We start from the raw sequence: 24,715 nt of genomic DNA on the forward strand, positions 1-24,715 counted from the left end.
AAGGTCCAGTCAGTAAAATATCCTTCCTGCAGAGGTCTGAATCACATGTTTGTGTGAGGGCTCAGATCTTTCACATCACAGCCCCCCCTCTCCTCATCTCTGGCTGGTAAACATGCCCAAAATTGCATGCGTTCCTGACCTACAAAAAAAAAGTGCTGCACTTTCGCGTATGTGCGGTGTTGCCATTATTTCTTGATGGGATCCCCACACATTTTTGCACATGCCACACCACAGTGCTGCAGTAAAAAAAAAAAGGGTTGGGACTTCTTTTCCTGCATTTTTCGTGGGTAGGGCAGCTCATTAAAATGAATGGGATGCTCTACCCGGGAAATGGGCGCAGAAAAACAAATGAACAAATCTGAACTGAGCCCCCCTTCACATCGTCCCCCCTTCCAGTCTTACCTTACACAGACAGGGTGGAGGGTGGGAGGCACAGCAGGTCTGGACTGAGAAAGCCGCAAGCTAGTCATTGGTTACTAGGATACAGGGCAGTGGCGTAGCATGAGGGGTGCGAGTGGGGCTATGGCCCCGGGCACAACATTTTGGGGAGCGAAATCCAAAGCCAGTGTGTGTCACTCTGTCCAAATTCCAATATACTGCGTCAGCGCGCCATGTTCAATCTCAGGCAGGACAGCCAACATCCTGTGATTGGGCGAATGGGGTCACGTGCAGTGGCGGGGCTGGCCTGTCCGCAATATCGGGTGGCACATGGGCAAAGGTTGCTCCTGGAGTCCCACCTCCGCCTTTATGTGACTCACCGCCGCCCTCTTTTCCTCGTCCTCCTCTCCTCTGGATTTCCAATCATTTCCCTGTTGTGGCAGCCAGTCTGTCAGTGTGGCAGAGTAGATCGATCAAGGATGGAAGACAAAAAGCAGGTGAGACTCCCTCGTGAAAGATGAGTCATGTTGCTGGCCTGGGGAGAGTGAACATGGTCTGGGGAGAAGAAGCAGCCAGCCAGAGAGAGTAAACAAGCAGTTAGAGTCACGCCGTGTAGTGGTCTGTATAGAAATACTATAGTTAGGTCATTGCAGTGTAGTGGGTAATGTAGTGGTCAGTGCAGTGGACAGTGTAGTGTAGTGTAGAGTAGTGGGTAGTGGTTAGTACAGTGTAGTGTTAGTGTAGTGGTCAGTGTAGTGTAGTGGTCAGCACAGTATAGTGTAGTGGTCAGTGTAGTGTAGTGGGTAGTGGTCAGTGTAATGTAGTGGTTAGGGTAGTGTAGTGGACAGAAGGTCAGTGTAGGAATTGGGTATGCCAGAATAGGAATCGGTTAGTCAGTGTAGTGGTCAGGTAGGTCAGTGTAGGAATCAGGTAGGTTAGTGTAGTGATCAGTGTACGAATCAGGCTGGTCAGTACTATTGTAGGAAGGGAAGGGAGTGCTAAAAGTCCGCAGGTTAGGGGGCGCTAATTACTTGCCTTGCCCTGGGTGCTGACAACCCACGCTATGCCACTGATACAGGGCGGTCCTAGCAACCAAACACCTGCTTGTTGACTTGGCAGCCCGCCCTCTATCTGGAGCTGCCCTGTCTACTGCTGTCAGCTCTGTGAGAATCACAAGACAAAAACAGCATTGCGCACGATAGGGTACCAAAACACACTGATAAAACAGCTAAAGGTGTATAAAGTCCAGGAAGTATACGTATGCAGCATTAGTGGCAGCTCCCTTGAGAGCGAAGCGGTCTCTGGAAGAACAATGGGAGAAAAGCAAGGTGCGCCAAAAGCTAAGTGCAGCAGAAGATGCAACAAATGGTATATATAATTAAAAATCAGCCAAATGGCTACTCACACTTATAAAGATCAATAGGTATACAACAATATAATGCTGTGTTCACTCAGTGGGTCACCGGTGGATGATAGTGTGTAGATGTGAACAGGAGAGGAGAAGAACAACTGGTCGGGCATCTATCTCTTCATCTCGGAAACCAGCATGGAACACACTTGGAGTCCCATCAGAAGTGACGTCAGAATATGGAAATAACGTTTCAAAGCATCCTCTTCTTCGTCAGATCTAAATGGTTATTGATCTAAACAGTCTATATAGAGATTCACACAGAGCGTGGACCAGAGGCCTACAGGGCTGGACTGGGACAAAAATTTTAGCCCTGGACTTCATCCAGACTGGCCCACTTTACTCCAAACACCTGGTGTTGGCGCTTCAATCATCAGCCGGAAATGATGCAAGATGTGGGAGGTGACGTGGCCATCATTTCTGGCTGATGAAATCACGTCCGCCCCGTTGTGCATTCCATCGCCACCAGGAAGTAGAACACACCAGTGCTCTGCATCTACTGGCCTGATTGGTTCCCGCTGGCGGATCCTAATTCAGATTGATGATAAGCCTAGACTCTTGCACAGTGTCTTAATGCCTTTCACTCTACTCACTTTGTCAGTAACATTCTTTTAGTGGAATAAAAGTTGGTTTAATGCTACACTTAGTTGGCACTGTGTATCTCTCCCTCCTCCCCATGCCTATTGATCTTTATAGATGTTTAAGTAGCCATTTGGTTGATTTTAATTAAATATACCATTCGTTGCATCTTCTGCTGCAACTTAGTGGCGCACCTTGCTTTTCTCCCATAGCTCTGTGAGAAGGAGAGCAGTGGCTGTGACGGCCACCAAGCAGAACGGCTGCTAAATGGTGGAGCTGCAGTGGTCTGGATGGGCTTTTAACTCAGATCCGTACCATGGTCCACCTTTTAGTGATGTCTAGTGTAGGCGATGGGTGACATTATGAGAATATTTTCTAAAGCCCTGTCCCAGGTCTCTTCCAATACACTCCCAAGATCATGCACCCATCCCTCCCTGCCAGGCAAAATGGCATTTCTGATTAAGTTCTTGTGTAAAGCCTGATAAATATAAGAAATAAACCTTTCTGTATTGGAGATAGCTGCTATTTTGTCCACCAAAGGGGTAGAGGGCCAGGATATAGCTACAATGTACCACAAGTGTATGTGTTCTTTATAAATATTGGAACATTTTTGCTTGGGTAGATGAAATTCCTCCTGCAGCGTGTAAGACATTTTTTTTTTTATATAGGTCTCCTATGTACAGTTGATACAGATATTAGATTCCAGCCTGGTGCCATGCATCAAATCCATACAATATTTAAATACATAATGTACTGCAAAGCAAAAAAAATAATAGGCTTAGCAGAATACATACATCTCATTTATCCAGTTATGGTATATCTAGTAGCAGTGGTGGAATGTTCAGGGCCATAGCAGTTTCACTTGCGACTAGGCCCTGCCGTTCTGCCGCTGTGCCCCCCCCCCCCCCCCAAGACCCAGCATCTCAGGCTGTCAGTTTTTGTATGCAGTGGGGGAGGTGGGAGGCGACAATCGGCAGCTGTATGGTGCCCGCGAGCCACAGGATCTTCCTGGGGCTAGTAGTTCTCTCTCCGAATGTATACAGTGGAGAGGGGAGGGGCCTCTGATCCAAGCATGTATCGGCTTCACTCTTCAGTGTGTCGCTCTGCTTCTACACTCTTGCCGTTACATGCTCAGGTCAGAGGCCCCTCCCCTCTCCACTGTATACATTTGAGAGGAGAACTACTAGCCCCAGGGAGATCCCACAGCCCGTGAACACCATAGAGCTGCCAATCGCCGCCTCCTAGGTACAGGGGAACCTCTGGAGGGAGGGGAGGTGGCTGTCTGGGGACCCTGAAGGAGAGGCTCTCTCTGGGGTCCCTGATGCAAGGAGGGGGGCTCGCTCTGGGGTCCCTGATGTAAGGAGGGGGGCTCTCTCTGGGGACCCTGATGTAAGGGGGGCTCTCTCTGGGGACCCTGATGCAAGGAAGGGGCTCTCCGGGAACCCCCATGTAAGGAAGGGGCTCTCCGGGGACCCGCCGATGTAAGGGGGGCTCTCCGGGGACCCGCCGATGTAAGGGGGGCTCTCCGGGGACCCTGATGTAATGAGGGGGGCTTTTGGGATCCTAATGTAAGTAGGGACACTCTCTGAGGACCCTGATGTAATGAGGGGGGCTCCACACTGAGATATGCAACGATATTAAAATATATATTTTTATTATATATATTTTATAAATACATATACACACGTATATTATATCCATGTGTATGCCTGCCCAAGTGTATGACTTTCTTTACTTCGCTGCTATGGGCTCTAGCCCGAGACCTTTTGTAGACCTAGCAACACCCCTGGTGGGGGCTCTTCATGGTTTCTTGCACCGGGGCCCTGAAGTTTCAAGTTATGCCTCTATGTAGTAGTAGTCACTTACAACTGAACTTATTCTGTAACATTGAAGACATTTTGTAGCTTTTCCAAGTCAATTCTTTTGCTCGAATGAGTGCCTGGAAAATACCTAATTATTTACAGTATATTCACATAGACAGCACCGACACCTTGATCCAATAAATGTGAACCAAACCGTTTTTCTATAGAGCTGGTTAACATATGTCCAGGCCGTTTATTTATTTTTTTAAGTACATTTTTCAGTCCGGTTCAGGTGCGATTTCAAGTAAAAGTTCACATCTGAATTGTACCCGAGCCGCTGAACAAAAACCACACTGAATTCCTTTTAAAGAAGATTGCAATGAAACCACAGTTAGACGTATGTAAACCAAGTCTTAGAGCATGTACAAAACTATCACAAACTAGCCATCAATAAGCCATACAGCCAGAACTTTTTTCGTTGTGGATAAAGTAGGGAAGGAAAAGAATACCAGTCAAATTGTTACTGCTGTCTTTGTCCCCACTGGGTAGACCCACTCTCAGTTTCTCCGGGTGACCAATGCTGCCAAGACAATAGTTAATTGTTATCGGTCACTAGAACAAGGGGTAGACCCATACCTACCAATGATGGGGACATCATGTTTCATTGCTTACATAACAATTTGCAAAATGTGTTGGCACTTTTTGAGGCATGATTTTCATCCCCACGATATGGCATTGTATGTATGATAAAGCAAGCAAACACATTCAACATGTTTAGAAAAGCAATGCTATATATGAATAATATGTCTTCTAGGGCCTGTGATTTTGCAATTTACTTCAACTACTTCACTGCAGTTTTTTTACCCAACTGATGAAAAATTTGTATAGTATGTGTATATGTCTTATTTAAAAGCTCACTTCTGGCTAAGCCATACTGGCTTATTTAATGCTTCTTACAGAGTTTTACAGTCTCCAGAATAGTGGCAGTCTAAAAACTGTAGTGCATCATGGTTCATACTCTGGTCTAAACGTTTAGGTATGAAAAATATACTAACAAATCCAAATTCTTTGTTCCACATATTTAACTCTGCTCTTAAAAAATGACAACTGGAAACTGGTTCTGCTAGTGGCAGAAAGAAACACTCTTTCATACATGAAAAGAAAAAAAAAGAAAAAATAAAAAATAAAAAAAGTATGGGTTATAACAATGAATCCTCCTATTAAATATGATTTCTGCAGTGCAGTGGAAAATTAAATATCCTGACTAACATGGGCAGTTAGCCATTTTATTATTGACACTTTTCTTGCACTGGATCATAAATAGAATTACATAGAATTGTAGGAAACAGCAAAACAAACTCAAGCTCACCCCTTTTTTGCTCTTGAAAGTCCAGCTACCGCTAAGCTACCGCTACCTATAGGTGGTGTTACAAAACTGGGCAATGACCATGACAAATATGTGGAAAAAAAAATAAAAACAACAAGACAAAATAAAATAAACAATAGCTGTGACTAAGTTATTACTCACGTAGTGCAATTGCCAGTTGATCCATATACAGTGTCGGAAACTGTGTAGAAACCAGGTGGAAGTTCCATCCACTCATCAAAACGCACACCAGTACCCAGAGAGTATGTTCCCTTTGTACAAGACGTACATTCTTGTGATGCCATTTCCAGGTATTGCCCAGCAGAGCAGGAAAAAGCTAGGTCACAAAAGGAACAGTTTCATTTGTAAACGGCAATACCCAAAATTAAAATAAGCTTTATTCAGCACATAGTGTATGTATGTATGTGTATATATATTTACATTTGTAGGGATATTTGAACATTTGGGGGAGGAGCTGTAGAGGGGTCCCCCCCCACATTCCCTCCAGGAGGTACAAGCACCTCCAAAAAAGGATAAAATAATCATTTAATACCTCAGCCAATATTCGGACAGCTACTATCCTATGCCATTATATGGAAAAAAACAGTAAAGAAGTTTATTGCAAGATATGGCCTCCGTGCAAATACTTAGAGAGAAGTGCCTATTTTCACAGCCATGCCTTGAAGGTAAGAGGAGAGGAATGTTTCAATGTGTAAACCTGGAAGTTGTGCTTTGACCAATTGTGTGAGTACTCCTTGGGGAGGGGGGGGGGGGTTGATCATACAGGGCTAGGAAGGTGGGAATTGTAGGCCTCTGGCCACCATCTGTACATGGGACAGTTTTTTGATGGGCTGTACAGTTGGTGCAGCCCAGTAAAATGCATTTTCTGGGACAGGGTCCACCTGTATGTGACGGCCATGTGCAAGTGAGCTGCCCCCCACCCACATGCAAATCTCCAGTCAGATCTTTGTTGTATGTTCCTACTACATTTTTTTAATGTGGTAATATGGCATTTCTCCTTTTAATCTAAGTTATAATAGCCCAGTGACTATATGTAATCATATAAATCCATTACATAAATGATAATTTCTCTGCTTAGATTAATGACTGGGGAATGGTTAAAAATGGATAAGTGCTCACCAGACCAGAAAATAATCCACACAATGCACTTGATGGAACTACAAGGCAGATAATATGGGGTTGATTTGCTAAAACAGGAGAGTGCAAAATCTGGTGCATCTCTGCATAGAAGCCAATCAGCTTCCAGTTATTTTGTCAACGCTTAACGAAACAAGCTGAAGTTAGAAGCTGATTGGCTCCCATGCACAACTGCACCAGATTTTGCACTCTCCAGTTTTAGTAAATCAATCGAGTCTTCTTTGGTCATACATAAACTGGACACTAGGCATATCCTGCAGTCAACTGTTCAAGCTATGCCAGGGACATCAGGGATTTAAACAGAGGTCTGTAAAAGTGTTGAGTCATGTATAGCTCCTGATTTCCACGCTACAATGTAATCAGAACCCTGATAGCAGATTCCAGGATCCAGAATAATGGAAATGTTGAAAGTAACCTGGTTCCTTTCTGCAACCTCAGAAAATCCATACCATTGGATTTCTTCTGTTATTGGCATCATCTATATGCTTTTATTGTCTTTTGACTAAGGGCTCAACCTTGGGTCCCTTACTTTTTAGCAACTCCATGTTTCCACTTAACCAACTGCTTACTGTATATCACATGAGCTCAATTATCCCTTCTATGCTGATGGCACTCAGATATACTGTACATCCACACTAAACCTACAAGTACACCACACTAAACCTTAAAAGTAAATGGCCCACAATTTCCTTTAATCAACCACTTCACCCCCAGAAGGATTTTCCCCCTTATTGACCAGTCCATTTTTTGCGATACGGCACTGGGTCGCTTTAACTGACAATTGCGCCGCCGTGCGACATTATATCCAAACAAAATTGATGTCCTTTTTTTCTCCCACAAATAGAGATTTCTTTTGGTGGTATTTGATCACCTCTGCAGTTTTTATTTTTTGCGCTATAAACAAAGAGCGACAATTTTGAAAAAAAAAAATGTTTAATTTCTTTTACTTTTTTTTTTACTTTTTTTTTACTTTTTGCTATAATACATATCCCAAAAAAAAAAAGTATGCATCAGTTTAGGCTGATATATATGCTTCTACTAAAATAGGGAATAGATTTATGGCATTTATATTATGTATTTTTTTTACTAGTAATGGCAGCGAGCTGTGATTTTTAGCATGACTGTGACATTGTGGCAGACAGGTCGAACACTTTTGACATTTTTTTGGGACCATGGACAGTTATACAGTGATCAGTGCTATAAATAGCCACTGGTTACTGTGTAAATGTCAGTGGCAGGGAAGGGGTTAACACTAGAGGCGATCAAGGGGTTAAATGTGTTCCCTAGGTGTGTTCTAAGTGTAGGGGGGATGGGCTTACTGGAACATGACAGAGATCACTGAGAACAGTAGATCCCTGTCAGGTCACCTGTCAGAACAGGGAATTACCTTCTTACAAAGGCAGTTCCCAGTTTTGCGCAGGAGAGCTGACCTGCTGCCATATAACGATGGCGGCTGGTCGGCAACGGTTAAACTAACAAGACGAAAGTCATGCTTATTGGCATCCCCCATCAATTATGTAAGCCCAGTCCTAATAGCTGATCTGTAGATGGCACTGTACTTGAGCTTCAGTCTAAATTGAAAAATCTAAGGGTGATATTTGATGCCAAATTTAATCTTTGAACCACATGTACAAAATGTTGTCAGAACATCTTTTTTCCACTTGAGAAACATTGCTTGGCCGCGTTCTATGCGATCATACACTGTAGCTGAAAAGCTGATCCATATATTTGTGCTCTACTGACTTAACTACAATGCTCTACTGGCTGGTGTACCTAAATCCACCATTAATTGATTCCAATATGTTAAAAATTTTGTAGCTAGAATCCTGACTAGGTCTGGTACAAGTGATCCTATCCTTAGAGTCCTTGCACTGGCTACCCATCAGGTTTTCCATAGACTTCTTGCTCACCTAAAAGGCTCTTCATGGCTTGACACCCCATCATTGCTCTGAACTTTTATCAACCTACTACACCCTCGTAACTTTGGCTACTCAAATTCTGCTCTTCTGTTTGTCCCCTCTACCCACCTGCACTCAGAGAGACAGAGCCTTCTCCTGCTATGCTCCAAAACTCTGGAATTCACTACCAAAGAACATCAGAGAGTAAGGATGAGCTCAGGCGTGGTCACACAGCCCACGTGCAGAGCCTGCCAGGAAGGCAGCACTGCGCTGCGCTAATCACAGGCAGTGAGACATTTCCTGATCTCTACAACCGAGCATCGGGACAATGTCTCACTGCCAGCGATTAGCACAGTGCAGTGCCGACTTCCTGGCAGGCTCTGCACGTGGGCTGTGCGAACATGCTGGCGCTCATCCTTATCAGAGTGTCATCTAAACTTCAAATCAAATCTAAAAACTTTTCTCTTTAGACAAGCTTTCACACAGTTGCCCTTTTTTGCCTTCATTTTATCCTGTGTATTTTGTGTTTTCCTTGCAAAGCACTTTGAGAAGCTACCTTTAAAAGGCACTATATAAAATAAAGTTTATTAATATTATTAAATTAGTATCTACAGCAGTATACTACTGGCTTTTTCCCCCTCAATCCCCTATGATTATTAAACTGTAAAGCCAGCCATAGACTGATCAAAATTCAGTAGGTTCAGCAGGTACCAGACAAATTTGGATCCATGTATGGGCACCCTGGCTGTGCACAGGTCAATTTATCAAATCGACTTGTGTATAACCAGCCACTTCAGTGCCCCCACAGCAAGCAGCACCCCAGCTGGGGGCACCTATTGAGTTACCGCTCCCTGTGTTTATTCAGACACGGAGCCCCGCCCCCTCTCTCCCCTGATTGGCTAGCTGACTTTTATAGACAGAAGCCGGGACCAATGGTGCCGCTGCTGTGTCTCAGCCAATCAGCATGAGAATCTCGGATGGCTGAGACACTCGTGGACATCGCTGGACAGAGAGGGACCTCAGGTAAGTGTCAGGGGGGCTGCGGCACACAGAAGGCTTTTTGTCTTAATGCATAGAATGCATTAAGAAAAACACTTTCTGTCTTTACAATCCCTTTAAATGCATAATTGAATGTCAAAAGAAAAAAATGCAATTCTATTTGGCCAGTTTTGTGTTGCATATCTTATGTTTTACCAAGATCATTTTTTACATGTTTATATTAAAACATATGCATATAAAAGATTGTAATTCTCATTCACCCCTGTGTGTATGGAGAGGTATTTAAAGGGACCATGTGGCATAGGCATGACTAAGACCTTTTTGTAGGCCAAATTGTGTCAGTGACTCTCCAAAGAATGTTACATAAGTTCTAAATAAGAGTAATCTAGGAGAACTTTATTAGCGTGTGCTGGCTTCTTTTATATCATTGTACTTTTGATCAGGACTGTGACTGGACAGTGAAGGTTTAGGGTCCTGTCCATGTTCTCTCTTCCAGTCAGCAAGCGCTACACTGTGTAATGTAGTCAAACATGACATGTGCAGGGTTACCCCTGTCACTTTCAGTGGTTTTGTGTAGGGGGATTACAGAAGACTATCACGTGGAAAGAACAGGCCCTCAGCTAAAGGGAACCTGGGTGGAGGGCCAGCATGACTGGGGGGACAGCTGTGGTAGGTAGCACAGGGAATTTCCTGTTAGGAAGTGGGTTACGGCTGAAAAGGGGGGGGGGGGGAGTTATGGTCAGTGGTGAGGGGTAGGTGTGGCTGTAGTTAATTTTGACTCCTGCAGAGGGAGGGGTCAGCTCACTTGTGGGGCAGCAGTGTAGGAGACAGGACACAGGCAGTACATTTTTCCCACCCTCACTCCCGGGTTGTTGGCTGTATGGCATGTAAGGTTGTTGTGTATTGAGGTTGATATGGGCAGGGGTCTCTGGTTTGTGAAGGTTGGAATGGTGGAAGGTAAACAGGATATGGTATGGGGACGGGTTGGAAATAATGGGGTACCAGTCATCGGGCTGCAATAGCAATAGTTTGTCCCTGAGCTGGTGGGATCACAGCTAGGGGCCAGGATTCAGAGGTGCTGGTGGTGCAGCCGATGTGGTAGAATACCCTCCTTCATGAGCCTCAGAGAGATTGTATATAGATATAGTTATATAGATATAGATATAGAGAGAGAGAGATTTTTTTTTTTAAAAGAGTTCATTTTAATGAATGTTTAATATGTTAATAAAGGGGCCAGATGACCATTTAATGCAGATGGTGTGGTTAGGCTGACCACATTTCCAAACTGCCATTCAGGGACACACACCCCACCTCCCCCCAAAAAAAGATGATTTTTGAAATTTTTTTTGCAAATTTTTGGGCCAGGAGCGTATGAAATCAGCGGGCCTGTGTGCAAGATCAAAAGTGGGCTCTAGGCATCAAGAAAAACAACATGGCGCGTAAAGCGGGTTGTGGTGAACAGTGGACATGTCTTAAATTGCGATAAACATTGGCTTAAATGGGGTGTTGTTAAAGAGAGTCTGAGATGACTTATAGTGCATATAGTGCAGAATGTGGTAATGTTAAATAGGGAATGCAGAGTGTATGGTGGCCAGTAGTATGTAAAGGAGAGGAGTGAGGACTGTATGGCGGTGGGTAATATGCACAGGAGAGGAGTGCAGAGTGTATGGCGGTGGGTAATATGCACAGGAAAATAGTGCAGAGTGTATGGCGGTGGGTAATATGTACAGGAGAGGAGTGTATGGCGGTGGGTAATATGTACAGGAGAGGAGAGGAGTGCAGAGTGTATGGCGGGGTAGTTAGTGGAGAGAGGAGGAAGCGGAGTGCAATACCACCTACTGATAGTCTGCCAGCCACTGCTATACCACCTTGGTGATGGGGCACTCCGAAGGATGTAAGGGGGCACTAAGGGGGCACGCTGGAGGTTGTAAGGGGGGGGGAGTAAGGGTGCACTTTGGCGGTACTTAGTCAGAGGCCCCTTACATCCTCCGGGGTGCCCCCTTGGTGCCTCCTTACATCCTCTGGAGTGTGCCTTACATCCTCCTCTAGAGTGCCCCCTTCCTCCAGAATTTCTAGCAAAGTTCCCAGGATTCCAGACGGTACAATTGTCCCCTCCATAGCAGCCAGTTTCTCTTTGAAGATGGAGAAGGGGGCAAGTTGTCAAAGAAGAATACCTGCAGTGATTTTGGGGGATAAGAGCATGATGTATGTGCTAGGGGGCACACTTTGGGAGGGGAGAGAAATTGTGCTGGAAGGGGGGTTGAATAAAAAAATCTGACCCCCCAGCACAATTTCTCTCCCCTCCTAAAGTGCCCCCTAGCATACAGCATGCTCTTATCCCCCAAAATTACTGCAAGTATTCTTAACAACTTGCCCCCTGTCTCTGTGTCGCCTTCTCCTGTAAGTGCCAAGCATTAACATAGTAACATAGTTAGTTAGGTTGAATAAAGACACCAGTCCATCCAGTTCAACCTGAGTGAGTGTCTACAATTGTCCCTATCCCTGTACATTGTACATCACACACTCACATTGTTCCCTACCCTCAAGGAGCCCACAATCCAAGGTCCCCATTCCTATACTAGGGTCAATTTTGGACAGAAGCCAATTAACCTACCTGCATGTCTTTGGAGTGTGGGAGGAAACCGGAGTACCCGGAGGAAACCCATGCAGGCACAGGAAGAACATGCAAACTTCAGGCAGGTAGTGTCGTGGTTGAGATTTGAACCAGCAACCCTTTTTACTGCTAGGCTAGAGTGCTAACCACTACACCACTGTGCCGCCCTTAATATTCTGTACAAACCTCAGATCAGCACGTCCCCTCCTGTTGAGTGCTGTGTCCATTCTCCCCCCTCCTTCTCCTGCCTGTGACATCCGAGCTGAGGAAAAGGGGGAGGGGACTTCAGTCCATGTGTCAGTGTGAGGTGGGCGGGAAGGGGGAAGGTAATCGCAGCATGTGGGAACAGAAACACCCCACACAAGCTGCAAGCCAGTCACTGGAGCCAAGTGCGGAGGTGAAAGAACCAGCAGTAACTCCCAGCAGCCCTAGCATGGAGGAGGAGGAGGAATTTAAATCCTCCTCTGCTTTCAATGCTGGGCAGTGACATCACTGGTTGCCAGACACCAGGCGGCTATAGCAACCAGTTATCAGGAGTAGGTGGAGGCGGAGCCAGAGCCAGCACTATGGCGGCTCGGCCGCCCCCTGTTCCCAGATTGACGGTTTCATTCCGGGACACTGTATTGTCCCAGGATGAAGGTGCCCGGGGCCAAAGATGTAAATTACGGGATTATCCTGCCGGCTGGACCAGCAAGTGGATGGACCTGAGGACCCAAGATTTCTGAAGGTTTCCTGAATTCCAGTCATCAGTTATATGAAGGAACGGTGCAGAGTGATGGCGCCAACTTTCGATCAAACTGAGATATCAGAAAAGAAGTTCAGAGGGAGTTCTACAGTACCTAGGCCTATTGTGGTGAGCGGGCACTTGCCCAGATCAATTATTAGTGCATTACTATTACAGTTAAAGGAGGATGAGTTAGAGCGTTGTTTCTTCATTACAACTAAGGAAATAGTCATCAGCACAACCATCACTCTACAGTTTGTTTCTTTATATCTCCCACTTGAATTACAAATAACTGCAGTTCAAATCAACAGGATAGCTGAAAAATAACTGAAGATAAGGAAGTCTTGTTACCCTCTGCAAAGCATCAGGGTTTCACTTTACAATCTGAACATTGGATTGTAGTCTAGGGGGAGCTCTTGAGCATTAGATACAGATATACATCACATTATTCTGGGTTATGTGAATGTAATGTACTGCAGGTTGGTGTGTGCATTGAGGTGTCAAGTGGAAGGTGTTTAATATGAGTTTGGCAATATTGAACATTTATTCCACTGGGTACCTGTCTGCATACATCTCTCACAATAATTATTGGTGTTACGAGTTTCAAGTTGAAGTTGAGAGTTATCAATTGTCACTCATTGTTTATGCTTATTCGTATTGTTTTATGTTCCACATCCATTTTACTTAAGTGATTTGGTAACCTTGTGTGTGGTTTTGATGGATAACATCAGGTAATAGAGGATCTGCAGAGTCGGGAGAGTCAGTGGGGCATATAGCCAATCACCAGCCCCTATGGGGGTACCGCTACAGTACTATTTAACAAAAAATTCTATATTTTTAATGCATGCATAACTGAACTAAATAGGGTCTCTTAAATTTTGTCTATAATCCAAAAGGTTTTATAATAAGCCCACTAAGAACAAATCACTGGATATTATTTCGGAACTCACAAGAACGAGCACCAAATAAGTTACAAGCATGTGGGGTAGCCCTGTCAAATGCACTTACAGCATTCTTTTCCTTTGACTGGATCTGGAAGTCCTGTACACAGTCCCGGAGTATGAGGCACTGCCACACGCCATCTGGTGCCTTTGCTGTCACATTCAGTGTATTCATAGTGGTACTCTGACTGCAAAGTAACAAAGAAAACAAATTGTCACCTACACAGGATTATGCACACACATCTGATCTGAACACATTCCTCCCATAGTAATACTCCTTCACGAGTTCCTGTCAGGCAACCTCCAATTAGAATATTTTGTACATTTTTCAGACCCTTTCTACAAAAAAGGATATACAGTAGGATTGTTTTCAGCTTTAAAAGGATTGAGAGACTACATGATACCAAAAACATTTGGTATGACTATTGTAGAAATATTAGGTATACCTACTTCAGACAGATATGCAAAGGCAAAAGTAGACATACCTAGACGTAAACCAGACCTTTCCCACCCTTTCACTAAAATCACATCAGCATACAGCTCTGCATGCTGATATGAAATCATCAACATTCATAAGTTAAAACAAACCTTTTTGCTTTTATACACACAATTTACTGTATTTAGACTTCCTAGTTGAATGAGGCACTGGTGATTGTCTGTAGCAATTCCAACACGCAAAATTGCTGTGCATGCTCGGAAACAAGTCTACGCATGCTCAGAAGCATTGAACTTCATTTTATCAGCCTCGTTGTATTGTTGTACGTCAATGCGTTCTTGACGGTCGAAAGTTCAGAGAACTTTTGTGTGACAGTTTGTATGCAAGCCAAGCTTGAGCAGAATTCCGTCGGAAAAAACATCCAAGATTTTTCCCGCGAAAACTCTGATCGTGTGTACGTGGCATAACAGGTGTCCACTTTAGAGAATTGTCTGACAACTCAGAAATGTTGGATTTCACCTAATTTTCCAGGCTCCATGACAATTAGGAGGGATGAATCTCCCCTTTTAGGAAAGTTACAGCTATAAAAACTTGACAAAGAGTTGAATTCTACACTAATCTAAAACTAAAAGAAAGAAAAAGGTTGACTTAAGTCAACTTTAAATGAAATATAAATGGACATTGAAACATTATTAGCTGCAATGTTTTCTTGTTTTAATACATTTTACATATTATACAACTATATACATTATATGAAATACATCTTTGGTTCAGGTTTCTGAAAGTGAACGTGTGCTTTTGGGACCCTGTGTTTCTATTTGCTTTAGCACATACTAAAACAGTAAAACAATTAAGGTGTAAAGTGTACAAAAAACAAATAGGAGAGTGAGCCGGATCCAGGATGCAAAGCATACCTTAAGGCAGAACCAGTATTTTTCTCACAAGTTAAGCCTTGACAATTTAGAGATAGAGAGTGTATAAGGAAAAAAAAAAAAAGGGAAATGTTAAAACTATATTATAATTCTAAAACTATTAATTTATAATATTAAAACTAGAATATAATAAAATAAATTGCAATTATGCTTACAATTTTTTTTTATATATAATATCATTTTTTTTATTTTTTATTACAAGCTGGTTACTGGTTAGAATAGCATAAAAAGTACGTCCGGTAGACAGCATGTTCCCTCAAATATTAGGTTTAGGTTTAAAATGAAACTCAAGGACCTTAAGGTTTTAAATCTTGATATGATTGGAGAAGGGTTCAGATTAACCAATCCACTTGACAATGTCTTATAGCTCACAAGAACTCCATTTGTGAGATTAATGCGCTTGAGATCCTGGGTCTGCACACCTCGTGTCCAGGATTAAACTCTGTGGAGGCCCCTATGCAGTAAAAACCTTGAGGCCCAACTTGCATGTTTCTGGAGGTTTCTTGTGCATGTGCTCTAGTGGGATAACATTGAACCAAGTAGTGTGCATGTTGGCCACTAGATGAACGCTAGTATGGCTGTACATTACAAATACGTAGGTTGAACCAAATCTTTTTTTTTTTTTTACAAACTGGCAGCTGAAAGAAGAGGAACTTTTAATAGCTTTAGAGGTCCGCTCCATAGCAGTTTTACTGCTACAGGGCAGCACCTATGCTCGGTCATGTGTATATATACACGTGATCCATCTCTTCCGAGTAGGGCATGTGCACCACCGGTGGCTCGCTCCCGCTATGATCAAACACACCGGTAGCCCAACTGTGGGTACCGCAGATTCAATGTCCACCGGAACTCACTGATTGTTCAGTACACAAGCAGAACGGCAGATCACTGTTCTGTCAGTAGGGAAGACATGGATCTTGTAATCCTGCAAAGCATTAACATCGATCCATGCTTTCCCCTAGTAAAAGCACCTCCCACAGTTTAGCGAAAAACACAGGCTAGGCACAGGTTTAACCCTTTGATCGCCCTTGATGTTAACCCCTTTCCAGCCATTGACATTAGTTCAGTGACCGTGCATATTTTTAGCACTGATCACTGTAATAATGTCACTGGTCTCCAAAAATGGCAGTGACCAAATTGTCCACCACAATATCGCAGTCCCGCTATAAGTTGCTGATCGCCACCATTACTAGTAATAAATCAAAAAAAAAAAAAATCCCATGGTTTGTTCGCAAACCAATCAATATACACTTACTGGGATTTTTGTTACCAAAAATGTGTGTTCAAATACCACCAAAAGAAAGCTCTATTTGTGGAAAAAAAAAAGACTGATTTGTGTACAGCGTCACAGGACCATGCAATTGTCAGTTAAGTAACACAGTGCCATATAGCAAAAATGGCCTGATCAGGAAGAGTGGTGTTAAATATTCTGGAGGTCAAGTGGTTAAGCGACAAACTAATGTAAACCTGATATCTATGGTTTATGTACTTTAAATTGTTATTGGGTACATTACATTAATACAGTATTTTCTCTGTAGTCTTTAATGTAAAAGTTTTTATTTCTTTGAGTTAATTCAGTTTTCTTCTATCTTTTGTAAACATTTTAAGAATGTTTCATTGTAATTTTCTTTCAAGATTAAATCAATATTTTTTTTTTACAAATTGCTGCAGGGGGCCATAAACATCATGGGGCCCATAGACCGATGCCCAAGCTGCCTATTTGATAAGCCTGCACTGCTCTTGCCCAACTCACCTGGTCGGATTTTTTTATTTTATACTAAAGAGGGGCAGGAAGTTGGAAAAGGTGAGTGGTAGATATCAATACTCCTGGATGGACTGGATTATGTTCAAGATTATGGCAAGGAGATCTCATAATTAGAATATTCAAATTTAACAAAAATATAACAACTTTTCAGTAAACTGAAATATATTCTCTTGAGCATGTTAAAAGTACAAATGTTTCACAGATAGGAATTTGAGGTCACCCAGCCAGAAAAACCCGAATGATGAAACAAAAAAAAAAAAAAAACTGCAAGTTAAAAAAAGGAAACACATTACCTGCATCAAAACAAGTTGCAAGAAACATTCAGAAACACAGCCAGACAAAATTCACATTAATCTTGTCCTGCATATTTGTTTTCCTGTCACACAGATGGGTGGGGACCTAGTTACATTTTAACAATCTTGCAATTATTTATACAATGCTAACTCTTGTACATTAGAAGTACATACTAGGGAACAAAAGGCACAATAACCTCTGCATGCTGATATTCACCACTTGTGTCTCTTCATAAAAAAAAATGTACGTATAAAATGGTGCTTGTGAACCCGTTAAAGTTTTTAATGTATCTTCGTAAATATTACCTAAGGCATTAGCTATTATTCGTGTAAGTCCTAAAACGTTAAAAAAGAGAGCCTATTTAAAACAAAAGTAAAATACAGTAAAATTGTTCACTTTATATATATATATATATATATATATATATATATATATATATATATATATATATATATATATATATATATATATATATATATATATATATATAGAGGAAAATGATCCACAGATTCTTAGTTCGTTTTCTGAAAAAAAAACAGCGCAAGCTGTTTTAGTTGATGGGATGATAATCAGATGAGAGTCTGGGAGGCCCTGATTTATCTCAGTCTTTACTGTCCAAGTCTTACCCATTTTGAAAGTGTTTGGACTTCACCAATCCACTGTCAGGAAGATAATGTACAAATGGTGGCAATTCCACCTCACTGTATCCCCCTAGGAGTGGTCAACCAACAAATGTCACACTAAAGCCTCGTACACATGGTATGATTGTTGGCCAACTGAGCATCTGATTTTTGTCAAAAGGGCGTGTGCCAGGATCTTTTCTTGCATACTAACAGTACACGATTTTTGTGCCACAAACAAACACAAACATAATTACGTACTATGAGGAATCACCTCATAGTGTCACATGGCGGTGTCACATGGCTTTATGTCACATGGGTTGGTGTCACATGGTGACCCCGCCCCCTTACGATGTCACAGTCCCCATGTGACATCAACCCATGTGACATAAAGCCATGTGACACCGCCCCTTGTCCCTATATAAGTGGCAGCGCAGCGCGTCCCTGGCATTGCGGCCGGAGAGATCGTCGAGTCAACATCTCCTGGCCCAGTCGGCAAGTGGTTGGGTACAATAATCACATGTGGATTGACATGACCATTTCACTTGATTCCTGTTAGATGAAACATTTTAATTCAGGCACGAAACATCCATTTGCGTGTCTGGCTAGATCTCATACCATACATTGGTGGTGTCAAACTCAATTTCATTGCAGCCCACATTATGGTTGCCCTCAAAGGGCTGGATGTATCTGTAAGATATATGAATGTATCTACTCTTATTGATACCAGCCATGTGCAACCCTCCTTTTCAACTGGCATAGAATTGTATTATTCTCATAATAATTATGTGACTGCACAGAGAGGCACCGGATCTGTTGGAGTTCTGTCCTCCTTTAAGTTGCCAACTGCTGAGATGTGGGGGGATAGCAGAAACAACCTTCACCATGGCTGCACAGAGAAACACAGCATCTGGAGGTGGAGTTCTGTCCTCCTCTCTGCTGCCAACTTCTGAGACAAGGTGGGGCAGAGATGATGGGGCGCTGCAGTTGGAGGAGTGGTGCAAAGGCCACATGAAATGGTCTGGCAGTCCGGATTCGGCCAGCGGGCCTTGTGTCTAACACGTGCCATACATGGTCTACATTTAAAGTGCAGAAAGTCGAGGGAATACATGCAAGAGAAGCTACTGTGAATAGATAGAGGACAGCTGCCAGAACACTGCAGTAAGAGCTGCCAGAAAAAAAGAGAGGGGAAATATGCTAGAGAATGAACAATGGACAAGCAAGACAAAGCAAGTACTGTGCATTTCCCTGCCAGTAGGGGGAAAATGGGACATTGGTACTCGAGGGTGGGGGTTGGGAGACATGGAAGTGTAGGGTCAGGCAGCGGTGCCGCGCAGAGCAAGAGGGTGGGGCACCACAAGAATCAAGTGAACTTTTTGGCTTATGCACTTTGATTGTTGAGGATAGTGTTCCCCATGCCAACACACCAGAACAATTGTGCAATGAGTTAGAGCCAGGTTCAGGAACAAGTGTTCTGGCACTCTACCTCAGAACATGGTCCCGATTCCCAGGGTCCGAAGCTTATGCTAAGATTCCAGAGCAGTCATGTGGAATTTTGGATGGTGGAGGGGTTCACAAAAGTATTGTGACTCCTATCTTTACACGCACATGAATTTTGATGGCATTCCAGTCTTGGTCCGTAGGGTTCAGTATTGAGTTGGTCTACCCTTTGCAGCTATAACAGCTTCAACTCTTCTGGGAAGGCTGTCCACAAGGTTTAGGAGTGTATCTATGGGAATGTTTGACCATTCTTCCAGAAGAGCTTTCTTGATCTAGTCAAATCAGTGTATAAAGTCCTGAATTGCATTGGCTAGTCTTATCAAAATGCACATTGTGAGTCTATAGATATATAGAATACAGTTTTTGGGGAAATTTTGCTGCATATAATTTCATACTTTATTCTCAAGCATATATGCATTTATAAAAGGGTTTGCGCCACATAAGATAGTGGCAGGTACACAGCTGGCAGACATACTATCATGTGTATTTTTCTTCCAGGTTGTGTTAACGTCTACAGAGACCCTTAACAACAGGAAGTCAGATGCAAGAATGTGGGACTAATAGGCAATGTATGATACAGGGGGTACACACCTATGTAGTATGCATATAAGATACCTGACTAAAATTGTAGGTATGTGAATTTGACCTGATATCAGCCTCTTGAAATCCATGTATTGCGGAGTTGGATTTTGAAAAAAAGAACCAGTACAAGGAGGCATGTGCTGACAAGAAGCATGGTGGTAAGAAGAGAAAGCAGAGTGACACAGAGATAAGATTGTCACTGTGCTGCTTCTCTTTTTACTGTCTAGGGGTGGGTTCAGGACAAACTTGCCTCAGAGAAAGTGAGTCGATTCAGGCCATCAGTCTGAAAACATCTAGCAGAAGAAAACGTACCATGGGAGAAATCTCTGGATTGAACGTGAATATTGTAGCAAGTGCTATTTTTGTTATTTTTTGGCATCTTTTAGACACCTTACACGCTGCGATCTGCGGCCATTGACGGTAAAGCTGCTAGTTTTAGCAGCGCTTTTCAGCCGTTAGCAGGGTGCTCTTAACCCCAAAGAAGGAGTTAAAAACACCATTGTTGCTGTGCTTCCGAATCGCTTTTCAGGTGCATTGGAAGCGCTGCCCATTTTCTTTTAATCGGCAGGGCAGATGTATACAGCGCTCCCAAACCGCCCCAAAGATGCTGCTTGCACGACTTTGCCTAACATCCCGCAAGCACACCACCCAAGTGTGAAAAGTCACAATTAAATTAATGGGAGCCGGTGATTCAGGCGTTATTTCTATCACTAAAAAGCCTGAAAACCGCCTCAGTGTAAAAGGGGTCTTATGGGGCAATTCAGTTTTATTGGATTATGGATCACATAAAATCCGCATTTCGTAGTTTAGGTTGCAAAGCTTTGCATTCTTTTAAACTTCCAACACTGGGATAGTGTGCAATGTTTAGATGTGGAAATATACCTGTGTGTTTGTGTAGTACATGGCCCTGAGCCAGTATTCGTACTTACAAAACAATGACATCTTTAATAGGACAAACTGAACATTCTGAAACTTTGCAATACTTAGGCTATGTCCCAAAAACCAGTTCTTTGTTTTACAAACCTTATTCCATCGTAATGTATTCTAACTTGGACACAAAGTCATTTTCTACATGTTGACATCTGTGACATCTGTGATGCTGTTTTGATGTTGCATTTTGAAAGAAGCTGGACGCTAATGGTAGAAAGGTGGTGGAGGCCATGTTGGTACACCCCACACTGCTCTGTGCTAAACCTTTAGGTTTTCAAAACTAAACATCCAAACAGCATCACAGATGTCAATATACTATATTTATATACGCTAACTTTATTGCTAAAAATTACTCTGAAATCCAAGACATAGCTGGGTGTAGTAAGATGTCCACTATCGCCTTCTTCTGACTGCAGGTTTTCTGTCAGACTAGAAAACCTGGTAGTGGTGGAACAAATGCATAGCTGGCGGAACGTCGCTTCCTGATGGGTTCGCTAATCTGATAGAACACCTGCCTTCAGAACTACAAATGCAGCGGAGGTGAGATCAATACAGGAATCACTGCTTGCAGGCAGCAAGGTACCATGGGGCATGTAGTCCTTAGATAGTGAAAATTATAGCTGCAAAGCATGCAGGGAATCCAGGAAGTTGTAGAAAGATGGCCAGCAGACAGAACCCACATCCTTAATGGAGATTTTTCATATAAGTTTATATTGGAATGTGGCTATAACTATAGTTTGTATTGATATTACAAACACACACGGCATGCAACTGCTTTAAGAATGCTGAGGTATTTTTTTTTAAAGTAGAACAAAAGCAGAAACTTTTTTGTTATATTTTAGTTTAGCATAGGGAAAGGTTATAACTCATTTTTTATTCAGTGTCATTTGTGTCCCATTGGGGAGATTCCTTTTCACTGCCTGTTTCACAGCCACAAGAAACAGCGTCACCAGATCTAGTGCATCCATTGGAAGATTTCTCTTCCCTTCCTCTTCCGGTTACAACTCCAAATTTGTGATTTTTGATTTACCTTTAGTTAAATCTAATTTTCCTGACGCATCATGGCAGCACACACACTGGGTTGTGACTCCGCCTCCACAACCTGATAGGACTGGTTAGCTATAAGATTTGAAGAGGAGTCCACCGCTGCATTCTCCTTTTTTTCCTCACCTGATGGGACATCACGTATTCGATCGGTTAGCAATGGAGCCCCTTACCATACCACCCCAGCTAGGTTCGGCCTCTCCTACCTGGAAGCCCCTGACTGAACGGTCTCTAAATGAGCTATAACGCAGGGGGCCCCACTCTGGTGGTCTCAGGGGCAAAAAAAAAAAAAAAACCTTAAAGAGGTTTTAATGTTTTGCAGCGGTCTCCCTCTACCTATTTTGGTTCCAGCCACTACTCTCCTATTTACTTCCCTAGGCATACCTCTATCTTCTGTTTCATTTTAGTTTTCCTTTTTTCTCTTTTCTTTTCCTTCTTTTTCTTCCTCCGTGCATGCTGAGCCCTGTAGTTCCACAGCGGTATGCCCTTTCCATCATGGTGGCCGCGTTTGGACGCTCGGCACTCAGGAAGTGACATTTCCCCTGCCCTCTGCATTTGCCAGCATCCAAGATTGCGCAGGGCGGCGCGGCCAGCCAGTGCGCATGAGCGGCGGTGACGTCACTCCTCCGGCGACGGCAGTCTATTTAAAAACTGCCTTCTTTATTTTTAAATGCTGCTTGTGTGTCTACACCACCCTCCATCCTGGTTTCTGTACACAGCCTGCTGCCTTGCAAGACAAGTACTCCTTGGTCTCTGGTAAGGTTTCTTCTATCATCTTTATGTTAACTTTACCATTTATTCTGTGTCAGCACCTTCTGCCTATACTCTGCATTAGCTCTTACACTGAAAACCTCTGGTCACAGGTGTACTCTACTCTTCCCTATGGAGACCGCTGCCATAGTAGACCATCCAAGAACTACAAGGTAAGGGGACGTATGGATTGGTAAGTAGTGAAGAGGAGAAAAGAGAGCACTGCCATTAATACCTTTCATTTTGGTAGCTCTGGCAGGTCATCGGGGTCATCCCATTCTAAAACGGAAGGAACGTTCCCCCTCAAGACACTCTCACTCTTGGCGTAGTCGGTCAAGGTCTTCCCATCACCGCAGAGAAGCGTCATCCTCGAACCGAGAGGGGCACCATACCCGTCCTGCGGTTAATACCTGCCGGGTCTGTGGAGCACAAGCATTACCTAATAAGCTTGTTTGCCAAATCTGTCTGGAGGAAGCAACTCGAGACAAAGAAGCTGACGCAAGAGAAGCTTCCAATATAATAAGAGACTCGGTTAAAGAAACGATTTTGCAGGTGACAGCATATGATCCAATCAGGTCATCTAACTCAGCCTCAACTTCACACACTCCTCAGGATCCAGACGACTCCCCAGAGAAAGAGGAACCCCTGATCCCTACGATTTTCGACTTTGCATTGATAAACCCGTTTGCGAAATCAGTTAAGGAGGCGATCGGTTGGGAAGAAGAAAGAGACGCCCCACCTAAGTTACGAAAATATTTCCCTAACCTAAAAAAAGACCCAGAGGTCTTTCCCTTTATTGAGGAGCTAGAAGAGCTCATAAAAGATGAATGGCAAAAACCAGAAAAAAAATCTGGTTTGAATAATAGATTAGCAAAGCTCTATCCCCTAAAAGAGCCAGCAGTGAACCCTCTTATCTCCGCTCCTGTGGTAGACTCCTCACTGATGCGTTTAGCGCGCCATGTAACCTTACCAATAGAAGACGCCGTAACATTTAAGCATGTGATGGATTGCAAAATCGACCTCGACCTTAAGAAAGCCTATTCAGCAGCAGGGGGGGCTTGTAGGCCAGCAATTGCTCTAGCAGCGGTCGGTAGAGCCATCACCTCCTGGACGTCTGGCGTGGAAAAATTAATACTGGAAGCAGCAGACCAAGACAAGATTATTTCAGCACTGCAGGAACTCAGCCTAGCGGGTGATTTTGTAGCAGAGGCGGCGGTGGACATTATACGATCTTCAGCAAGAGCGATGCTGGCCTCAGTAAATTCCAGGAGAGCGCTCTGGCTGAAACCTTGGGTTGCTGAAGCAACTTCCAAATCCAGTTGGTGCAAGATCCCTTATGACGGTACTAACCTTTTCGGTTCAAAATTAGATTCCGCAATATCAAAGGTCACGGGGGGAAAATCGGGTCCAATACCGTCGGACAGAAGATCCAAACAGAAAAATCCGCCCTTCAGACGACACTTGCCCGAGAGGTACCGGGACGCAAGATCTTATAGACCCGGGAAAGAATTCAAACGGAATTGGCGAAGCACACAACCCTCTTTTGTGAGAGTCCAAAAATCAAAGACAACCATTCCGGGAGACCAACAAAAATCTTTTTGATGCCACGCATGCCCAGCCCACAATAGTAGGTGCGAGGCTGAGGCTATTTGCCCAAGTATGGATAGACAGAATAAAAGATCCCTGGACGATATCCACCATTCAGCAAGGTCACAGGTGGAAGTTCAAGCAAAAACCGCCAAAAAACCACTACAGGCCCACCAAACTACCATTTTCGCGTCTGAAACTAAAGCTTTTAGTCAAATACATCATGGAGTTGCTCCAAAAGCAAGCAATCATAGAAGTTACACAGGAGCAGAGAGGAGAAGGTTTTTACTCTCCCCTTTTCTTGGTTTTAAAGAAAACAGGAGACCTGAGGCCTGTGTTGGGTTTAAAAAAGTTGAACCAAATGATTTGAGTCGAATCGTTCAAGATGGAGAGTCTCCAATCAATATT

General features: G+C 43.3%; 1 protein-coding gene across 1 annotated transcript in view; it reads right to left on the reverse strand.

Moving 5' to 3' along the window:
• Positions 1–24,715, reverse strand: part of ELAPOR1 (endosome-lysosome associated apoptosis and autophagy regulator 1) — a 108,951-nt gene that overhangs the window by 74,297 nt on the left and 9,939 nt on the right. The window contains exons 2-3 of the mRNA XM_077481497.1: positions 13,935–14,055; positions 5,696–5,870 (exon numbers count right to left, since the gene is read on the reverse strand). Of these exons, the coding sequence (XP_077337623.1) occupies positions 5,696–5,870; positions 13,935–14,055 (296 nt within the window). The remainder of the gene's footprint in view (positions 1–5,695; positions 5,871–13,934; positions 14,056–24,715) is intronic.

This window comes from Lithobates pipiens, unplaced genomic scaffold (assembly GCF_037356315.1).
Source record: "Lithobates pipiens isolate NorthernLeopardFrog02 unplaced genomic scaffold, aLitPip1_a1.2 Scaffold_16, whole genome shotgun sequence".
Classification (NCBI taxonomy): Eukaryota; Metazoa; Chordata; class Amphibia; order Anura; family Ranidae; genus Lithobates; species Lithobates pipiens.